The 16,939-nt window shown below is 45.8% G+C and overlaps 1 protein-coding gene across 1 annotated transcript in view; it reads left to right on the forward strand.

The window, feature by feature from the left end:
• KIF26B (kinesin family member 26B) overlaps positions 1–16,939 on the forward strand; it is a 518,142-nt gene that overhangs the window by 476,585 nt on the left and 24,618 nt on the right. Inside the window, 2 exon segments of the mRNA XM_070385372.1 lie at positions 13,053–13,215; positions 14,224–16,938. Coding sequence (XP_070241473.1) covers positions 13,053–13,215; positions 14,224–16,938 — 2,878 coding nt within the window.

Raw genomic sequence — 16,939 nt, forward strand, 5'->3', positions numbered from 1 at the left:
TTTCCTTCTCCAGGGGATCTTCCCAACTCAGGGATCAAACCTGGGTCCTCCTGCATTCCAGGTGGATTCTTTACTTCTGAGCCACCAGGGAAGCCTCAATCTACTCTCTTAGCAACTTTCAAATATGCAATGCAGTATTATTACTAGTTATAGTCACCATGCTGTATATTACATCCACAAAGCTTACTTATTTTGTAACTGGAAGTTTGTATCTATTTTTCAACCTTGTATCCTAGAATTAGTGAGTTTTCTAAATTGTGTTCTTATTACATGAATTACCTTTAAAATGTCTTATGTCATACCCGCATGCTACAGTCTTGAAATGAATATATGTTTTCCTGAGCAGAACTTAGATTTAGAATATCTAGAGTAATTCAGATTCTAGTAACTGAGTGATCAATGACTAGACCAGGATGGAAGTTTTTTTCTTGTTCTAGATAAGAAGGAATGAATTGTTAAGCAAAAGAATAAAGTAAGAAAGTTTTCATGAAACACATTTAATTTATATGTGAACCTATATTTTATAGCCACTTCAGAAATTGCAAATATATCTCATTAAGTGAGATTGAAGCAGATACGTTAGGATTTTAACTTGAAACCTTCTGTTAACTCTAAATTCAAGTTACATGATATACTTCTTTTGAAAGATTCTGAGCCTGTTCCCTGTTTACAGCTGGTCTTTGTCATGAAGTGGACTGGATTAATGTGAATTGTATCTTATTCAGATAAACAGTGGAGAAGGCAATGGCAACCCACTCCAGTACTCTTGCCTGGAAAATCCCATGGATGGAGGAGCCTGGTAGGCTGCAGTCCATGGGGTCACTAAGAGTCGAGCACGACTGAGCGACTTCACATTCACTTTTCACTTTCATGCATTGGAGAAGGAAATGGCAACCCACTCCAGTATTCTTGCCTGGAGAATCCCAGGGACGGGGGAGCCTTGTGGGCTGCCGTCTATGGGGTCGCACAGAGTCGGACACAACTGAAGCGACTTAGCAGCAGATAAACAGAACACTGATATCCAGGATCAAATAGATTCATGCAGCCCAAATTTCCTTAGATTTCATCTTCCTATGTTTATAAGGGTAGATGACTAAAGTCATAACTCCAATTTCCTTGGCCTTAATGCATACCCACAATGTAAACCCTCCAGTTTATATAAACTGTCTTTCTATCCAGATCATTTTTGATGTACCTCAGGGAGCTCTCATGAATGCTCATCATGTAGTCCTGCTGGAGACAACTACTGCTTCATCTGGAATAGCCCTGTTTGGGCATGATCACTGCTCTCCTTCCTCTCACTGGGCACAGTCACCAAAGCTGTTGAGCCACCATGATGCCAGCCCTGGCTAAACAGAATGGCAATGGGAAGAACACATCTCTCCCTGCATCAGAGGCATCCCCAAATGGTGATATTTGTGCTAAGGGTTCTATGTTGATGTTGTCTTTGCTGTTGTTCAGTCACTAAGTTGTGTCTGACTCTTTGCAACCTCATGAACTGCAGCACACAAGGCTTCCCTGTCCTTCACTATCTCCCAGAGTTTGCTCAGACTCATGGTCATTGAGTCAGTGATGCCATCCAACCATCTCATCCTCTGTCTGCCCCTTCTCTTCCTTTCCTCAATCTTTCCCAGCATCAGGTTCTTTTCCAATGAGTCAGCTCTTTGCATCAGGTGGTCAAAGTATTGGAGCTTCAGCTTCAGCATCAGTCCTTCTAGTGAATATTCAGGGTTGATTTTCTTTAGGATTGACTGGTTTGGTCTCCTTGCTGTCCAAGGGACTCTCAAAAGTCTTCTCCAGCAATACAGTTTGAAAGTATCATAAAATTAGTGCAGAAATAAATGCAAAAGAAACAAAGGAGACCATAGCCAAAATCAACAAAGCTAAAAAGCTGGTTCTTTGAGATAATAAATAAAATAGACAAACCATTAGCCTTCATCAAGAAAACAAGGGAGAAGAATCAAATCAACAAAATTAGAAATGAAAATGGAGAAATCACAACAGACAACACAGAAATACAAAGGATCATAAGAGAGTACTATCAGCAACTATGTGCCAATAAAATGGACAACTTGGAAGAAATGGGGAAATTCTTAGAAAAGTATAACTTTCCAAAACTGAACCAGGAAGAAATAGAAAATCTTAACAGACCCATCACAAGCACAGAAATGGAAACTGTAATCAGAAATCTTCCAACAAACAAAAGCCCAGGACCAGATGGCTTCACAGCTGAATTCTACCAAAACTTTAGAGAAGAGCTAACACCTATCCTCAGAGAAGGCAATGGCACCCCACTCCAGTACTCTTGCCTGGAAAATCCCATGGACATAGGAGCCTGGTGGGCTGCAGTCCATGGGGTCGCGAAGAGTCAGACACAACTGAGCGACTTCACTTTCACTTTTCACTCTCATGCTTTGGAGAAGGAAATGGCAACCCACTCCAATGTTCTTGCCTGGAGAATCCCAGGGACAGAAGAGCCTGGTAGGCTGCCATCTCTGGGGTCACACAGAGTCAGACATGACTGAAGCGACTTAGCAGCAGCAGCAGCAACACCTGTCCTACTCAAACTCTTCCAGAAAATTGCAGAGGAAGGTAAACTTCCAAACTCATTCTATGAGGCCACCATCACCCTAATACCAAAACCAGACAAAGATGCCACAAAAAAAAAAAGAAAACTATAGGCCAATATCATTGATGAACAAAGATGAAAAAATCCTTAACAAAATTCTAGCAAACAGAATCCAACAACATATTAAAAATATGACCACGTGGGCTTTATCCCAGGGATGCAAGAATTCTTCAATATCCACAAATCAACAAATGTAATATACCACATTAGCAAATTGAAAGATAAAAACCATATGATTATCTCAATAGATGCAGAGAAAGCCTTTGACAAAATTCAACATCCATTTATGATAAAAACCCTCCAGAAAGCAGGCATTGAAGGAACATACCTCAACATAATAAAAACTATATATGATAAACCCACAGCAAACATTATCCTCAATGGTGAAAAATTGAAAGCATTTCCCCTAAAGTCAGGAACAGGACAAGGATGGCCACTCTCACCACTACTATTCAACATAGTTTTGGAAGTTTTAGCCACAGCAGTCAGAGAAGAAATATAAACAAAAAGAATCCAGATTGGGAAAGAAGAAGTAAAACTCTCACTGTTGCAGATGACATGATCCTCTACATAAAGGAGAGGATCTGCAACCCTAAAGACTCCACCAGAAAATTACTAGAGCTAATCAATGAATATAGTAAAGTTGCAGGATATAAAATTAACACACAGAAATCCCTTGTATTCCTATACACTAACAATGAGAAAACAGAAAGAGAAATTAAGGAAATAATTCCATTCACTATTGCAACAAAAAGAATAAAATACTTAGGAATAAATCTACCTAAAGAAACAAAAGACCTATATATATAAAACTATAAAACACTGATGAAAGAAATCAAAGATGACACAAATAGATGGAGAAATATACCATGTTCATGGATCAGAAGAATCAATATACTGAAAATGAGTATACTACCCAAATACCCATATAGATTCAATGCAATCTCTATCAAGCTACCAATGGTATTTTTCAGAGAACTAGAACAAATAATTTCGCAATTTGTATGGAAATACAAGAAACTTCGAATAGCCAAAGCAATCTTGAGAAAGAAGAATGGAACTGGAGGAATCAACCTGCCTGACTTCAGGCTCTACTACAAAGCCACAGTCATCAAGACAGTATGGTACTGGCACAAAGACAGAAACATAGATCAATGGAACTAAATAGAAAGCCCAGAGATAAATCCATGCACCGATGGACACCTTATCTTTGACAAAGGAGGCAAGAATATAAAATGAAGAAAAGACAATCTCTTTAACAAGTGGTGCTGGGAAAACTGGTCAACCACTTGTAAAATAATGAAACTAGAACACTTTCTAACACCATACACAAAAATAAACCCAAAATGGATTAAAGATCTAAATGTAAGACCAAAAACTATAAAACTCCTAGAGGAAAACATAGGCAAAGCACTCTCTGATGTAAATCTTAGCAGGATCCTCTATGACCCACCTCCCAGAGTAATGGAAATAAAAGCAAAAATAAATGGGACCTAATTAAACTTAAAAGCTTTTGCACAACAAAGGAAACTATAAGCAAGGTGAAAAGACAGCCTTCAGAATGGGAGAAAATAATAGCAAATGAAGCAACTGACAAACAACTAATCTCAATAATATACAAGCAACTCCTGCAGCTCAATTTCAGAAAAATAAGCAACCCAATAAAAAAATGGGCCAAAGAACTAAACAGACATTTCTCCGAAGAAGACATACAGATGGCTAACAAACACATGAAAAGATGCTCAACATCACTCATTATCAGAGAAATGCAAATCAAAACCACAATGAGGTACCATCTCACGCCAGTCAGAATGGCTGCTATCAAAAAGTCTACAAACAGTAAATGCTAGAGAGAGTGCGGAGAAAAAGGAACCCTCTTACACTGTTGGTGGGAATGCAATCTAGTACAGCCACTATGGATAACAGTGTGGAGATTCCTTAAAAAACTGGAAATAGAACTGCCATACAACCTAGCAATCCCACTGCTGGGTATACACACCGAGGAAACCAGAATTGAATGAGACACATGTAGCCCAATGTTCATCGCAGCACTGTTTATAATAGCCAGGACATGGAAGCAACCTAGATGTCCATCGGCAGGCAAATGGATAAGAAAGCTGTGGTACATATAAACAGTGGAATATTACTTGGCTATTAAAAAGAATGCATTTGAATCAGTTCTAATGAGGTGGATGAAACTGGAGCCTATTATACAGAGTGAAGTAAGTCAGAAATAAAAACACCAATACAGTATATTAATGCATATATATGGAATTTAGAAAGATGGTATTGATGACCCTTCATGTGAGATAGCAAAAGAGACACAGATGTAAAAACAGACTTTTGGACTCTGTGGGAGAAGGCGAAGGTGGGATGATTTGAGAGAATAGCATTGAAAAATGTATATTACCATATGTGAAATAGATTGCCAGTCCAGGTTCAATGCATGAGACAGAGTGCTCAGGGCTGGTGCACTGGGATGACCTTGAGGGATAGGATGGGGAGGGAGGTGGGAGGGAGGGTCAGGATGGGGAACACATGTACACCCATGGCTGATTCATGTGAATATATGGAAAAAACCATCACAATATTGTAGAGTAATTGCCCTCCAATTAAAATAACTTTTTTAAAAAAGAAAGTATCGATTCTTCAGTTCTCAGCCTTCTTTATGGTCTAACTCTCACACTGGTACTTGACTACTGGAAAAACTATAGCTTTGACTAGATGGACCTTTGTCAGCAAAGTGATGTCTCTGCTTTTTAATATGCTGTCTAGGTTTGTCATAGCTTTTCTTCCAAGGAGCAAGTAGCTTTTAATTTCATGGCTGTCACCATACATACATGCATAATATGCACTCACCATACACAATGATTTTGGAGCCCAAGAAAATAAAATCTGGCACTATTCTATAGTATTTAAAATAGAGTTCTATAGTATTTAATAAAGAGCTCTATGGAGAACAGTTAGGCTAACTGTGACTCCTCTCAGCACCTCCACCAACAGATGGTCTCAGGTTAGGTAAGGCATGAACTCATATCAGGCACCATATTGGTTGGATCATAAAGGCTGGTCCATCAGTTGGCAGTGGGTGATTCTTCATATGGTCCTCTTCTAAGCTCTCCTCTGATGAACAGTCTCACCATCTCCCACACTGCTGCATGCCAATGATGGCAGAGGTACCTCAAACACCCATGCCAGATGCAGGCAGCTATTCTAGCCAATGGTTTATTCTGAAAGCTAAAGTCACCCTCATTGGAAGACCTGAGAACCATGCTTCTCTATCAAGGTTGCCAGGATTACGCACTCTTGTTCTTAGCATCCCACAGCACAGACCTGCTCACACCGTTTGCAGTACAAATGGAGTAGTATCTGAAACTGAGTCAAAAGCCCTTTAACTTCATGAACTCCTTTTGGGTATGCCAGTAGGATAGCTTGGCCTGTACCAAGCTTTGGGCTGTTCTGTAGTACCAGAAACCGGAAAATTCATGCCCTGAAATGTTGGCATCCTTGAAGGGAACATTGCTGAGAAATGGCCATTCCTGTGGAGCAGACAGCTTCCCGTGCAAAAAGGCGTGTGAAGTCTTCTCCCAAACGTGTAAATGTCTGTGAAGCAACCCTGAACAGGGGACTACCCATCCCTTACAGGGAAATAAACTCAAGTGAAGTGATTTTTTCCTTGTGGACATATGTGTTTCAGCGTCACAGCTCAGTAGTCTCACAAATAAAGACAAGCAGAGGCATGAGAGCTGCCCTCACCTGGGGGCCTGGCGACTCAATCTACCCTCTGCACAATGAACACTCTTTCTAGTGAGAGATAAAGAACCACTCAGATGTGGACCACCTGGGCCGGGAGCACTGGGTTATAGGTCCTGGTGTCTTGGGACCCTTGTCCTCAATACTTGAGCTGGGCTCAGGAGGACACCGGTGACTCTTCAGACAATAGTAGAAAAGGATGTTCACAGACCAGTAGGATGTGAATGGGAAGGAGGCAGGGTCAGCGGGAGAGAGGCTGTAGCAGAGCCAGAAACTTGTGCAAGTTCATGACTTTAGCCTATCTCTGGTCCTTCTTTTCCTTTCTGTTCTTTCTTCCTATTTTTTTTCCTCTTCCTGGTGGTCAGTGGGTAGATGAAGGGGCCTGGTGTTTGGGGTCTAAGGCTGGGAGATTAGAATCTTGGAGCTGCATCCATCCTTGGCATCTCTTGCCCACATCTCAAGCTCTGTTTGGGGCTCTACAATACATTCTGGCAGTTTACAGGTAAAATGGGTAGAAAATGGGAGAGTTTCTAGAATGCAATGTAGTTCCAGAGTCATATCCTTAACAACGTGAGGGATACCAGAATTTTCCTGGCATATAAACCCTGGTTGTTATCTTGATCTGACATCTGTAAGAATTCTGTGTGTATGGTTTCCATTCTTCAACACCAATGTGGTATTGCTTAAAAATAAACAAGCACTGTCTCCTTTTTCTAAAAAAGAGCATGCCTGTGTATATGTCTGGGAGGTCACATGTGTGTATGTCTTTGTGATTTTTATGTCTGCTGCCCACAGGAATCTTTCTCTTGCACATTGTTCTGGAGATTAATTTTCTAGGTTAACTAAGTTCCTTTCCTTTTGTTTCATTAGGAATTAATATAAGTCACTTTACTTTTTTTTGTGCCCTCATTGTGTTTGCATTGAAGGAGGCATATTTTTTAAAACAGATCCATGTCTATAAGTGGACATTTATGGCTCTCTCCCACAAGAATCAGGCCTTGAAGAAGGGCTGGCCCATCCATGGTGCTGTATTTGAGTTGCTCAACTTGGTGATTCAGAGCTCACTACTCTTCAAAAGAACATGGTCAGTAGATGCCTTTCTTCCTACGTCCAGAGTTCTTCACCTCCTTTCTGGGGAAGAAATATATTTAACAGCTGTCATGAAAGGAACATCTATTTTCTTATGAGATTACCTGGCCAACATTGCAAATGTGTGACCCTGGCGGCCCTGTACCAACTTACCAGTTGGGACAGTTTCCCAACTCTCAGGGTCAGTGAACAATGATCTTGAGATTCCAGATTGTCCTTTCAGAAAGGAATTTAGAGTTCTGTTGGGTTCAGGGGGAGCCTCAAGCAGATACATCCCTGGACGCCAGGCCACATAGGAGAATCTCAGCCAAGGAGAGAACTGTGCTATACCCACTGAAGTCTGGGTGCTCCCAGCCATCAGGGAGTTACGGTGATGGTGGGGGCGCTCCCAGTCTTGAGGGTCTTTCTTTATCATGTGCTGTTTTAGATTTGCTCTTCTGTCATTGGCTTTAATGGATGGTATGATAATGTGTTGGGTTTTTAACATTTTATTTATTTTGGGCTGGGCTGGGTCTTCATTGCTGCTCTCAGGCTTTCTCTAGTTGTGGGGATTACTCTAGAGAGTTGCAGTGCACAGGCTTCTCATTTCAGTGACTTCTCTTATTGTGGAGCATAAACTCTAGGCTCCTGGGCTTCAGTAGTTGCAGCATGCAGGCTCAGTAGTTGTGGAGCACAGGTTTAGTTGCTCTGTGGCATGTGGAATCTTCCCAGACCAGGGATCGAACCTGTGTCCCCTGCACTGGCAGGTGGATCCTTAACCACTGGACCACCAGCAAAGTCAGATAACATGTGTTTACCTGTGTGTCTCCCTCACTGGGTAGTAGGCTCTAGGGCCTCTGCTCTGCACATCCTCAGAGTCTGCAGGATGGCCTCCTGAGGGCCCACATTCACCAAATGCTATTTGAGTGAGCCGCTGTAGACATTCACAAGTTAACGAGTTGGAGGGTGAGCAGCCTCATCGCCCCTTAAGGACAGCCTCTGCTTCTGTATCACACAGGAAATGAAAGGGCAGTCGCTGATGACTGTGTCCTGGTGCTTGAGTGATTTCTAAAACCAGCGCTTGTTCCTCTGCCTATTTCCATGCTGCTGATTTTTAAAGCTCTCCCTTCAGGAAACATCTGAAAGAAAGACAGATGAACTGAAAGAAAGACAACAGGAACAACTGTCAAGTCAGAAAGAGACTGTTGAATAGGAAGGAAATGGCAGCCCACTCCTGTATTCTTGCCTGAAGAATTGCATCTACAGAAGAGCCTGATGGGCTATAGTCCATAGGGTCACAAAGAGTTGGACATGACTGAAGCGACCAAGCACATATACAAGGAAATTAAGACATACCTCTGTGTTCTTGTTGATAAATTTTTGGCACTCTGTCTAAAATGAAACCACTTTTTGTCAATACTTTAGAGCACGGGTCAATGGACTTTTTCTGTAAAAGACCAGATAGCAAATATATGGACTCTGCTGTTGTCATGTGAAAGCAGCCAGAGACACTATGTTAACAAATTAGTGTGGCCATGTCTCAATAAAACTTTATTTACAAAAACAGGCAGGGGGCTGGATTGGGCTGGCGGGCCTCAGTTGGTCAGCTCGTGTCCTAGAGTACTATGTGCTCTGTCATGTTCTTATAAAATTAATGAAAATTTACTCGTTATGCTATTTTTTTGGTGTTCTCTTGCTATGGCTAATAAAAGGTTGACTTATTTTGAAAAGCAAGACATTTTTCTAAAAAACTGTTTTAAAAAATGTGTGCAGTGGGGTGGGAGGGAAGTGGAATGTGTGTGCATAGAACGTGACTGTCTGAAAGAAGAGCAGCACGGTCCTTCCCAGACCCCAGTCAACCCTACTCTGTCGCCCATCCTTTCCCGTCCCGCCCAACCCATCCTTCTCGCACGGGTCCCCAGGTCTAAGTTCTCACCCACCCTGGCCCTGGGGCTCGGTGGCCAGCAGTTCTGCACCTGTGCTCTCCTGTTCCTCTTGCCTCGGTGTCTATGCAGAGGTGCAGACTGAGTTTGAACTGATCACTGCCCTAGAAACTTTTCACTCTTTTTATTTTCCTGCCAAAGACAGTGAGTCAAACCTACAGTTTGTCCCTTCTTTCACCTTCTCTTCCCAACTTAATTGTCTTTGTTCCAAGTTAAAGGGTCATGATGAGGTAGAAAAAAACAAAAACTTTATAGCCACCATCTTTCACTCTCATCAGGTATGTTTTAGAGTCTAGAGAGGCCCATGTGAAACAATCTTCCTGGCAGTTTTACTGGCTTTCCAAAGGAGAGCTAAAATGCTTGTTGCCAAGCAACGCATAGGCCCTGGCTTCCTCCAACAATGTGGACTTAAAAATAAAAAATTGTCCCATGATTGACTTATGAATGGGGGAATCATGTGGAAACACACAGGGCAAACAGTTTGATACAACAATGCTGTATCTGTTTGTTTTGTCTTTGGTATCTTTTCCTGGGGCCTTTACAGGGCCATGTGGATAAATAACTGGGGTGTGCCTTCAGCAGAGCAACTGATGAACAAGACTCATCAGTAGGAACTTCATAGTACAGTTGATTCTCAGAATCATTTTCAGATTCAATGTTGTGAATTATGTTCAAAATCCATAGTTTTATGGTAATTTGCAGACATGCTTAGTAATAAAAAGTTTGAGCCACCCAATGCACATGTTCCCAGCTGAGACTGGACAAGCCAACAGCTTTGTCTTCTTGTTTCATCTCTCATCATGTAAACAAGGGTGTTTTTTGCAGTCTATTTAGTGACACTTTTTTGTATTTCTCTGCTTTTTGTTGGTGATTTCACTGTGTAAAGTAGCCCCCAGGTATAGTGCTGCAGTTGTGTAGTGCAAGAAGGCTGTGGTTTACAGAAAAAATACATGTGTGAGAGAAGCTTCATTCAGGCACAATATAGTGCTGTTGGTGTGAGTTCAGTGTTAATGAATCAACAATATGGTACATCCAGGAAGAGGAAATTCACTGATGTATATACATCAAAGTTCTGGAAAGTACTCAAGTAACATCGAAGTGCATGATGATACTGTGGAAACAGGCTGTACTGGTGGATTCATAATATGCTCATTTTTTTTTTTCTTTTAAAGCATAGTGGAAAATATTGTAAGGCTGAAAGCCAAAGAAATTTATGGTCATGTTACCCAGGGTCAAGGAAATGTTAAATCCTTCTCAGCTAGTGTTTTATTATATAGAAGGTACATATAATTCATTATTTATAAGAAATAGAAATTAGGATGTCTTTAAATAGATATGCACATAAAACAAGGTTATGTGTTGATCAATTGATGAAATATTGTGACCCAGGGGTCTCAGGAACATAAACGCACATATTTCCCCTAGGGGCACAGCTCAGCATTCACTAGCTCAGTGTTCCCGGAGACTTAATAAAAATAACTGTCATAACTAATAAGAATTAACCATACATGATCACAACTTAACTCTGATGGGATGTATCTCCCACTTCCCATATGGAAGACAAAGGCTTAGAGTTATCCATGTACAGTGTCTGTACTGAGAATGTGTGCCAGGAAGGAAACTTGACTTCCCCATCTGGTTGTCAGCTCTGGGGGTTTCCATGATGTTCCTGATAGACATTTTGAAGGAAGATAAATGTTTAGAGCCAGGAGCTAGGGCTGGAGGGCTCCTCCTCCATACCCACTTACTTTTCTGTCCAAGTCAGTTCAAGCTGCTATAACAGAATCCCATAGACTGAGGGACTTAAGTGAATTCCTCACAGTTCTAGAGGCTGGAAATCTGAGATCCAGGTGTTGGAAGATTTGTGCCTGGTGGGGCCCTGCCTCCTGGCTCATAGGTAGCTATCTTCTCACTGTTCCCGCACATGGCAGAAAGGACAAGGAAGCTCTCTAGGCTCTTTTGTATAGGGGTAAAAATTTCACTCATGTGGGCTCCACGCTCATGACCTAATCACCTCCCAAAGGTTCAACCTCCAGATACTATCACATGGGACGTTAGGCTGCAACACATGAATTTGGGGAGATGTAAACATTCAGTCCATAGCATTCTCGTTCCACCGCTTTTATCACTGAGTGTTTTCCTTGAAGGGAAACTATGATATATTTTTAAATTGTACTGGCACTGAGCCATAGTGAGCCCAGTATCTCCGAACTGACACCTTAATTGGTCCCAGATGGAAAGGGGAAGCTATTGCTCTTACACAAGTCTGTTCTCCCTGAAGGTCTGATGCAGGTCACATGTGAAGTGGTTTTCTGTCTCTGAGGTCTAATCTCTGCTGACAGTGGCCTGCATGTCACACGGGGTCTCCTGAGCTGGATAGTCTCTCTCCAGAGAGCTGACTGGGGTGGGGGAGGGTGGGGGGCAGAGAGGGGGGCAATGGCTGACTGCTGAAAGTAGTGAAAGTGTTAGTTACTCAGTCGTGTCTGACTCTTTGTGACTCCATGGACTGTAGCCTGCCAGGCTCCTCTGTCCATGGAATTCTCCAAGAATACTGGAGTGGGTAGCCAATCTCTTCTCCAGGGAATCTTCCTGACCCAGGGATCAAACTTGAGTCTCCTGCATTGCAGGCAGATTCTTTACCATCTGAGCCACAAGGGAGGCCCTGACAACCGGATTACAAGCCTGAGGACAAATCCCCTCTCCTCTGGCAAAACAAACTCAACACAGGGCATGGGAAGCAAAGAGGCTCCCTCAGACTTTAGGATCAGGGACGGCTCCAGAGACAAAATGACATTTGGCAGCAGTTAAGAGGCAAGAGTTGATGATGACGTAAGCAGAAGCCTCTTAAAAGCAAGGCAGGAAGAATGTCAAGACAAGTTCAGGAATGAAAGAAAAAACATGAGTCGTTCCTTCAGATCACTTTTTAAAGAGCCTAGAAACACCATCTCTAAACTCCTGGGCCTCATTACCCAGGACACTGGCCCCACACAGCACCTGCAAAATCCCCAGAGGAGTCCTTCTAGAAAGTTCTGCCTTCTGTTGCTGATTGAGTGCTTGGGTCTATGTCTGTGTGTCCCCGGTTTTAATCAGGAATATGAATACCTTTTCCTTTGTCACTACCATGTGCAAATATATGTTAAGAGACAATGGCACTAAAGTGGGTGCAACTCCTTGGCCAAAGAAACCTTGCATGTATTATAAACACATAGCTCTTCAATACAAGTTCATGGCTGGAAAAGTGCTTTTTTTATTGCAGGGATTGCCTGGTATGGAAATTTGCAGAGAAAGGCCCGATATGCAGATAGCATGCCCAATCACGGGTCACAGAGTTGCTTTCTCCCCATCCCTGCCTCTCATTTCTATTCCCAGGCCTCATTTTGGGCAGTGTCATATGCATAGACACACAGGAATGCCCCATCACAGCCAGGACAGTGGTGCCAAGGGAGGTGCTATCCATCCTTGGGGTTAGAAGCACTTGCTCAGCTGCCAACTACAAATAGCTTCATGTAGAAGATGATGTTAATTAGTACGCATTAAAAAAAAAAAGGAGGGGGGAACCCCACTGCCCACAGCAAGCCATGTAGGGGCCTGAAGTCCTACCCTGACAGCCAGAGTGAAGCATGGCCCACTAATACAGCCTTAATTCACTTTGTTGGCAGAGAAAGCAAGCTCACCATGCTGCTGCGGGAGTCCCTGGGGAACGTGAACTGCCGCACCACCATGATCGCTCACATCTCTGCCGCCGCTGGGAACTACGCCGAAACCCTGTCCACCATCCAGATCGCTTCGCGAGTCTTGAGGATGAAGAAAAAGAAAACGAAGGTAAGGGGTTTGCTGGGTGCAGAGGATGTAGCAGCTTTCGAAGCCCTGCCCTGGAACTGAGTCAGAAAGAGCGGAATCACTGTTTCTAACCCCCCAGCACCAGGGGCCTGGTGAGCTTGGCTGCCGAAGGCCTGGCTCAGCATCCACCTCGGGGTAGGACTACCTCCTGGCGGATACAGAAGTCCCGTCCCCTCCCCACTGCTGGTGATTTCCTCAGTCATCCAGCCTGGACTCCTAATGGGGAGTGCTTGGTTCACGTTAGAGAGTTTAAACGATTGCGACTTTGAGGTGAAAATTTTTAAGAGCGATGGGAAATATCCATAGTTTGTATCTTGCCTACCTTGGTCCTTCAACTGATTGATCCCAAAGGAGACTATTAGTTTACTCCTTGCTCAGGGGACCCTACTTCCTGTGCATTTCCAGGAAGCACTTTTCAGGCCAAGGGGTGTTGTCCTGTTAATTCAGTGGTTGATTCTGGCTGATGAAACCACTGGGCTCATTTTCTCAGGCAGAGGCAAAGCCAGGACAGTGGCGGTATGACAAGAATGTCTGAGAAAATCATTATGATTGTGGTCAGTCTGGTCTGTGGCCAGCTGGTGATTTGTGGGGGCTTTTTCCTCCTATATATATATATATATATATATATATATATATATATAAAAGAAATATATAAACACACATATATTTGGTCAAAAGCACATCTTTCCAACCAGTGTCCCATGGCACAAACTGTCATACATGGTTGGGTGTGCAAACTAGTGACCCCCTCAAGTCCTTAGGAGGTCACATGGGACCTGGGCTGGTCACCCCATTTCATGAGCAGCCTCTGCTTCCCCAGTGAGCCTCACAGTAGTATGAGGGCATGACATGCAGAGCTGGGGCACCTGGCCTGGCACACTCGGGTAATGGCCCGGGGTCTGGATGGCCTGCGTGGAGCCAATGGCCTCTGCCAGTCACCTGGCCAGTTGCCCCACGACACCACACTAACTGTTTCCCTCTCACTCACAGTACACATCGAGCTCCTCTGGGGGAGAGAGCTCCTGTGAGGAAGGCAGAATGCGCAGGCCCACCCAGCTAAGACCCTTCCACGCCAGGGCCGCCGTCGAGTCAGACTTCCCCATCCCTCACCTGTCCAGCGACCCTGACTACTCCTCCAGCAGCGAGCAGTCCTGCGACACGGTCATCTATATCGGGCCAAATGGCACAGCCCTCTCTGACAAGGAGCTCACTGACAACGAGGGGCCCCCAGATTTTGTCCCTATCGTGCCAGCCCTGCAAAAGGCCAGGGGTGACAGCCGGTCCACGGAGGCTGGAGAGGCCGGTGCCAGCAAATCGGAAAGGGACTGCTTGAAGTGCAACACGTTCGCCGAGCTGCAGGAGAGGTTGGATTGCATCGATGGCAGCGAGGAGCCCAGCAAGTTCCCCTTCGAAGAGCTGCCAGCCCAGTTTGGGGCGGAGCAGACAGGCAAGAGTGTCCCATTGAGCCAGGCAGCCGGAGCAAGTCCGCTCTGTGAGTCTGATAAGGAAGACGATGGTTCAGACGGCCAGCTGACAGACAGAGAAGGTGTGGAGCCCCCGGCCTCCAAGGTGCAGAGGAATCACTCCCCGGTCCCTGCCGCATTGCTCACCAACAGCCCCACCCCTGCCTCACCCCGGAGCATCCCCGGCAGCAGCAGCCAGCACAGTTCTTCCCAGCTCGCGCAGAGCCCCAGCCTCCGGAGCAGCCGGGAAAGCCTGAACTCCTGCGGCTTTGTGGAAGGCAAGCCCAGGCCCATGGGCTCCCCCAGGCTGGGCATTGCCAGTCTGTCCAAGACCTCAGAGTACAAGCCGGCCAGCTCTCCTTCCCAGAGATGCAAAGTCTACACCCAGAAGGGGGTCCTGCCTTCTCCGGCCCCACTGCCCACCTTGAGCAAGGATTCAGGCATAGTGTCTAGTGAGTCCCTGCTGCAGCCCGAGGTACGCACGCCCCCGGTTGGAATGAGTCCCCAGGTTTTGAAGAAATCCATGTCTACTGGGAGTGAAGGGTTCCCAGAAACCCCTGTGGATGACGATCATCAGGCAGCAACTTCCCCAGATTCCAAGAAGGAGATTCTGAGCACCACGATGGTGACGGTACAGCAGCCTCTGGAGCTGAATGGTGAGGATGAGCTGGTGTTCACGCTGGTGGAGGAACTGACCATCAGCGGGGTGCTAGACAGTGGCCGCCCCACCAGCATCATCAGCTTCAACAGCGACTGCTCGGTGCAGGCCTTGGCCTCAGGCTCCCGGCCCGTCAGCATCATCGGCAGCATCAGCGAGGACCTGGAGTGCTACTCGAACGTGGCTCCTGTGTCCGAGGTCAGCATCACGCAGTTCCTGCCCCTCCCAAAGCTGAACCTGGACGAGAAGGCCCGGGAGGCGGGGAGCAGACGTTCCTCCATCAGCTCCTGGCTGAGTGAGATGAGCACAGGCAGTGACGGTGAGCAGCCGTGCCACAGTTTCATAGCACAGGCATGTTTTGGGCACGGGGAAGCAATGGCAGATCCTCCTGCCTCGGAGTTTGTCAGCAGCATCCAGAACACTGCGGTGGTGTGCCGGGAGAAGCCCAAGGCAGGCCCCGACAACCTGCTCATCTTGTCTGAAATGGGGGAAGACTCCTTCAATAAGGCAGCCCCCATCAAAGGCTGCAAGATATCCACCCTGGGCAAAGCCATGGTCACCATCTCTAATACGGCCAGTCTGAGCAACTGCGAAGGGTACATCCCCATGAAGACCAACATTACAGTATACCCCTGCATCTCCATGAGCCCCCGAAACGTCCAAGAGCCTGAGGTGTCCCTGGCCACCGTCAGCTCAGTCCCCAAAGCAGCCCAGTCCCAGGAGAGCAAGGAAAGTGGTGCAAAGAAAGAGATGAAATTTGAGGACCCCTGGCTGAAACGAGAAGAGGAGGTAAAAAAAGAGAATGCTTATCCCAATGAAGAAGGGAGTAGGTTTGAGACAGCCATGGGCCCCCCAAAGCCTGAGGCCAGAGCAGAACAGGACAAGAAGGCCAGCCCCAGTGACAGGCTGAGCAACAGTAGTGGTGAGGTGTCTGCCTCCCCAGGGGCCGACAACTTCAGGAGAGTGGTGGATGGCTGTGAGATGGCCCTGCCCAGTGTGGCTGCCCAGAGCCCCGTGCATCTCAACAAAAGCCTGAAGTCCAGCAGTCTTCCCAGGGCTTTTCAGAAAGCCAGCAGGCAGGAGGAGCTAGACAGCCTCTTCTACCATTGCGCCTCAGAGACCAACGGCATTGGCTCGGCTTCCAGCACCCAGCCCTCCAAGGCCACCCTGGAGAAGAAGGTAGCGTCCCCCAAGCACTGTGTCCTGGCTCGGCCCAAAGGGACTCCCCCGCTGCCCCCTGTCCGGAAGTCCAGCCTGGACCAGAAGAACCGGGCTAGCCCACAGCACAGTGCCTGCAGCAGCAGCTCCAGCAGCCCCTTGAACCAACCTGCACCCTTCTTGGCCAGCTTCCCCGACGAGCCCAGCAGCAAGATGAAGGATGCCAGCAGCAGCAGCAAGCTCTTCAGCGCCAAGCTGGAGCAGCTGGCAAGCCGGACCAACTCTCTGGGTAGGACCACAGTCAGCCACTACGAATGCCTCTCACTGGAGAGGGCCGAGAGCCTGTCCTCCATGAGCTCCCGGCTGCACACGGGCAAGGACAGCACAATGCCCCGCACAGGGAGGAGCCCGGGCCGCAGCGCGGGCC

The sequence above is a fragment of the Bos mutus genome, chromosome 16, assembly GCF_027580195.1.
Source record: "Bos mutus isolate GX-2022 chromosome 16, NWIPB_WYAK_1.1, whole genome shotgun sequence".
NCBI lineage: Eukaryota > Metazoa > Chordata > Mammalia > Artiodactyla > Bovidae > Bos > Bos mutus.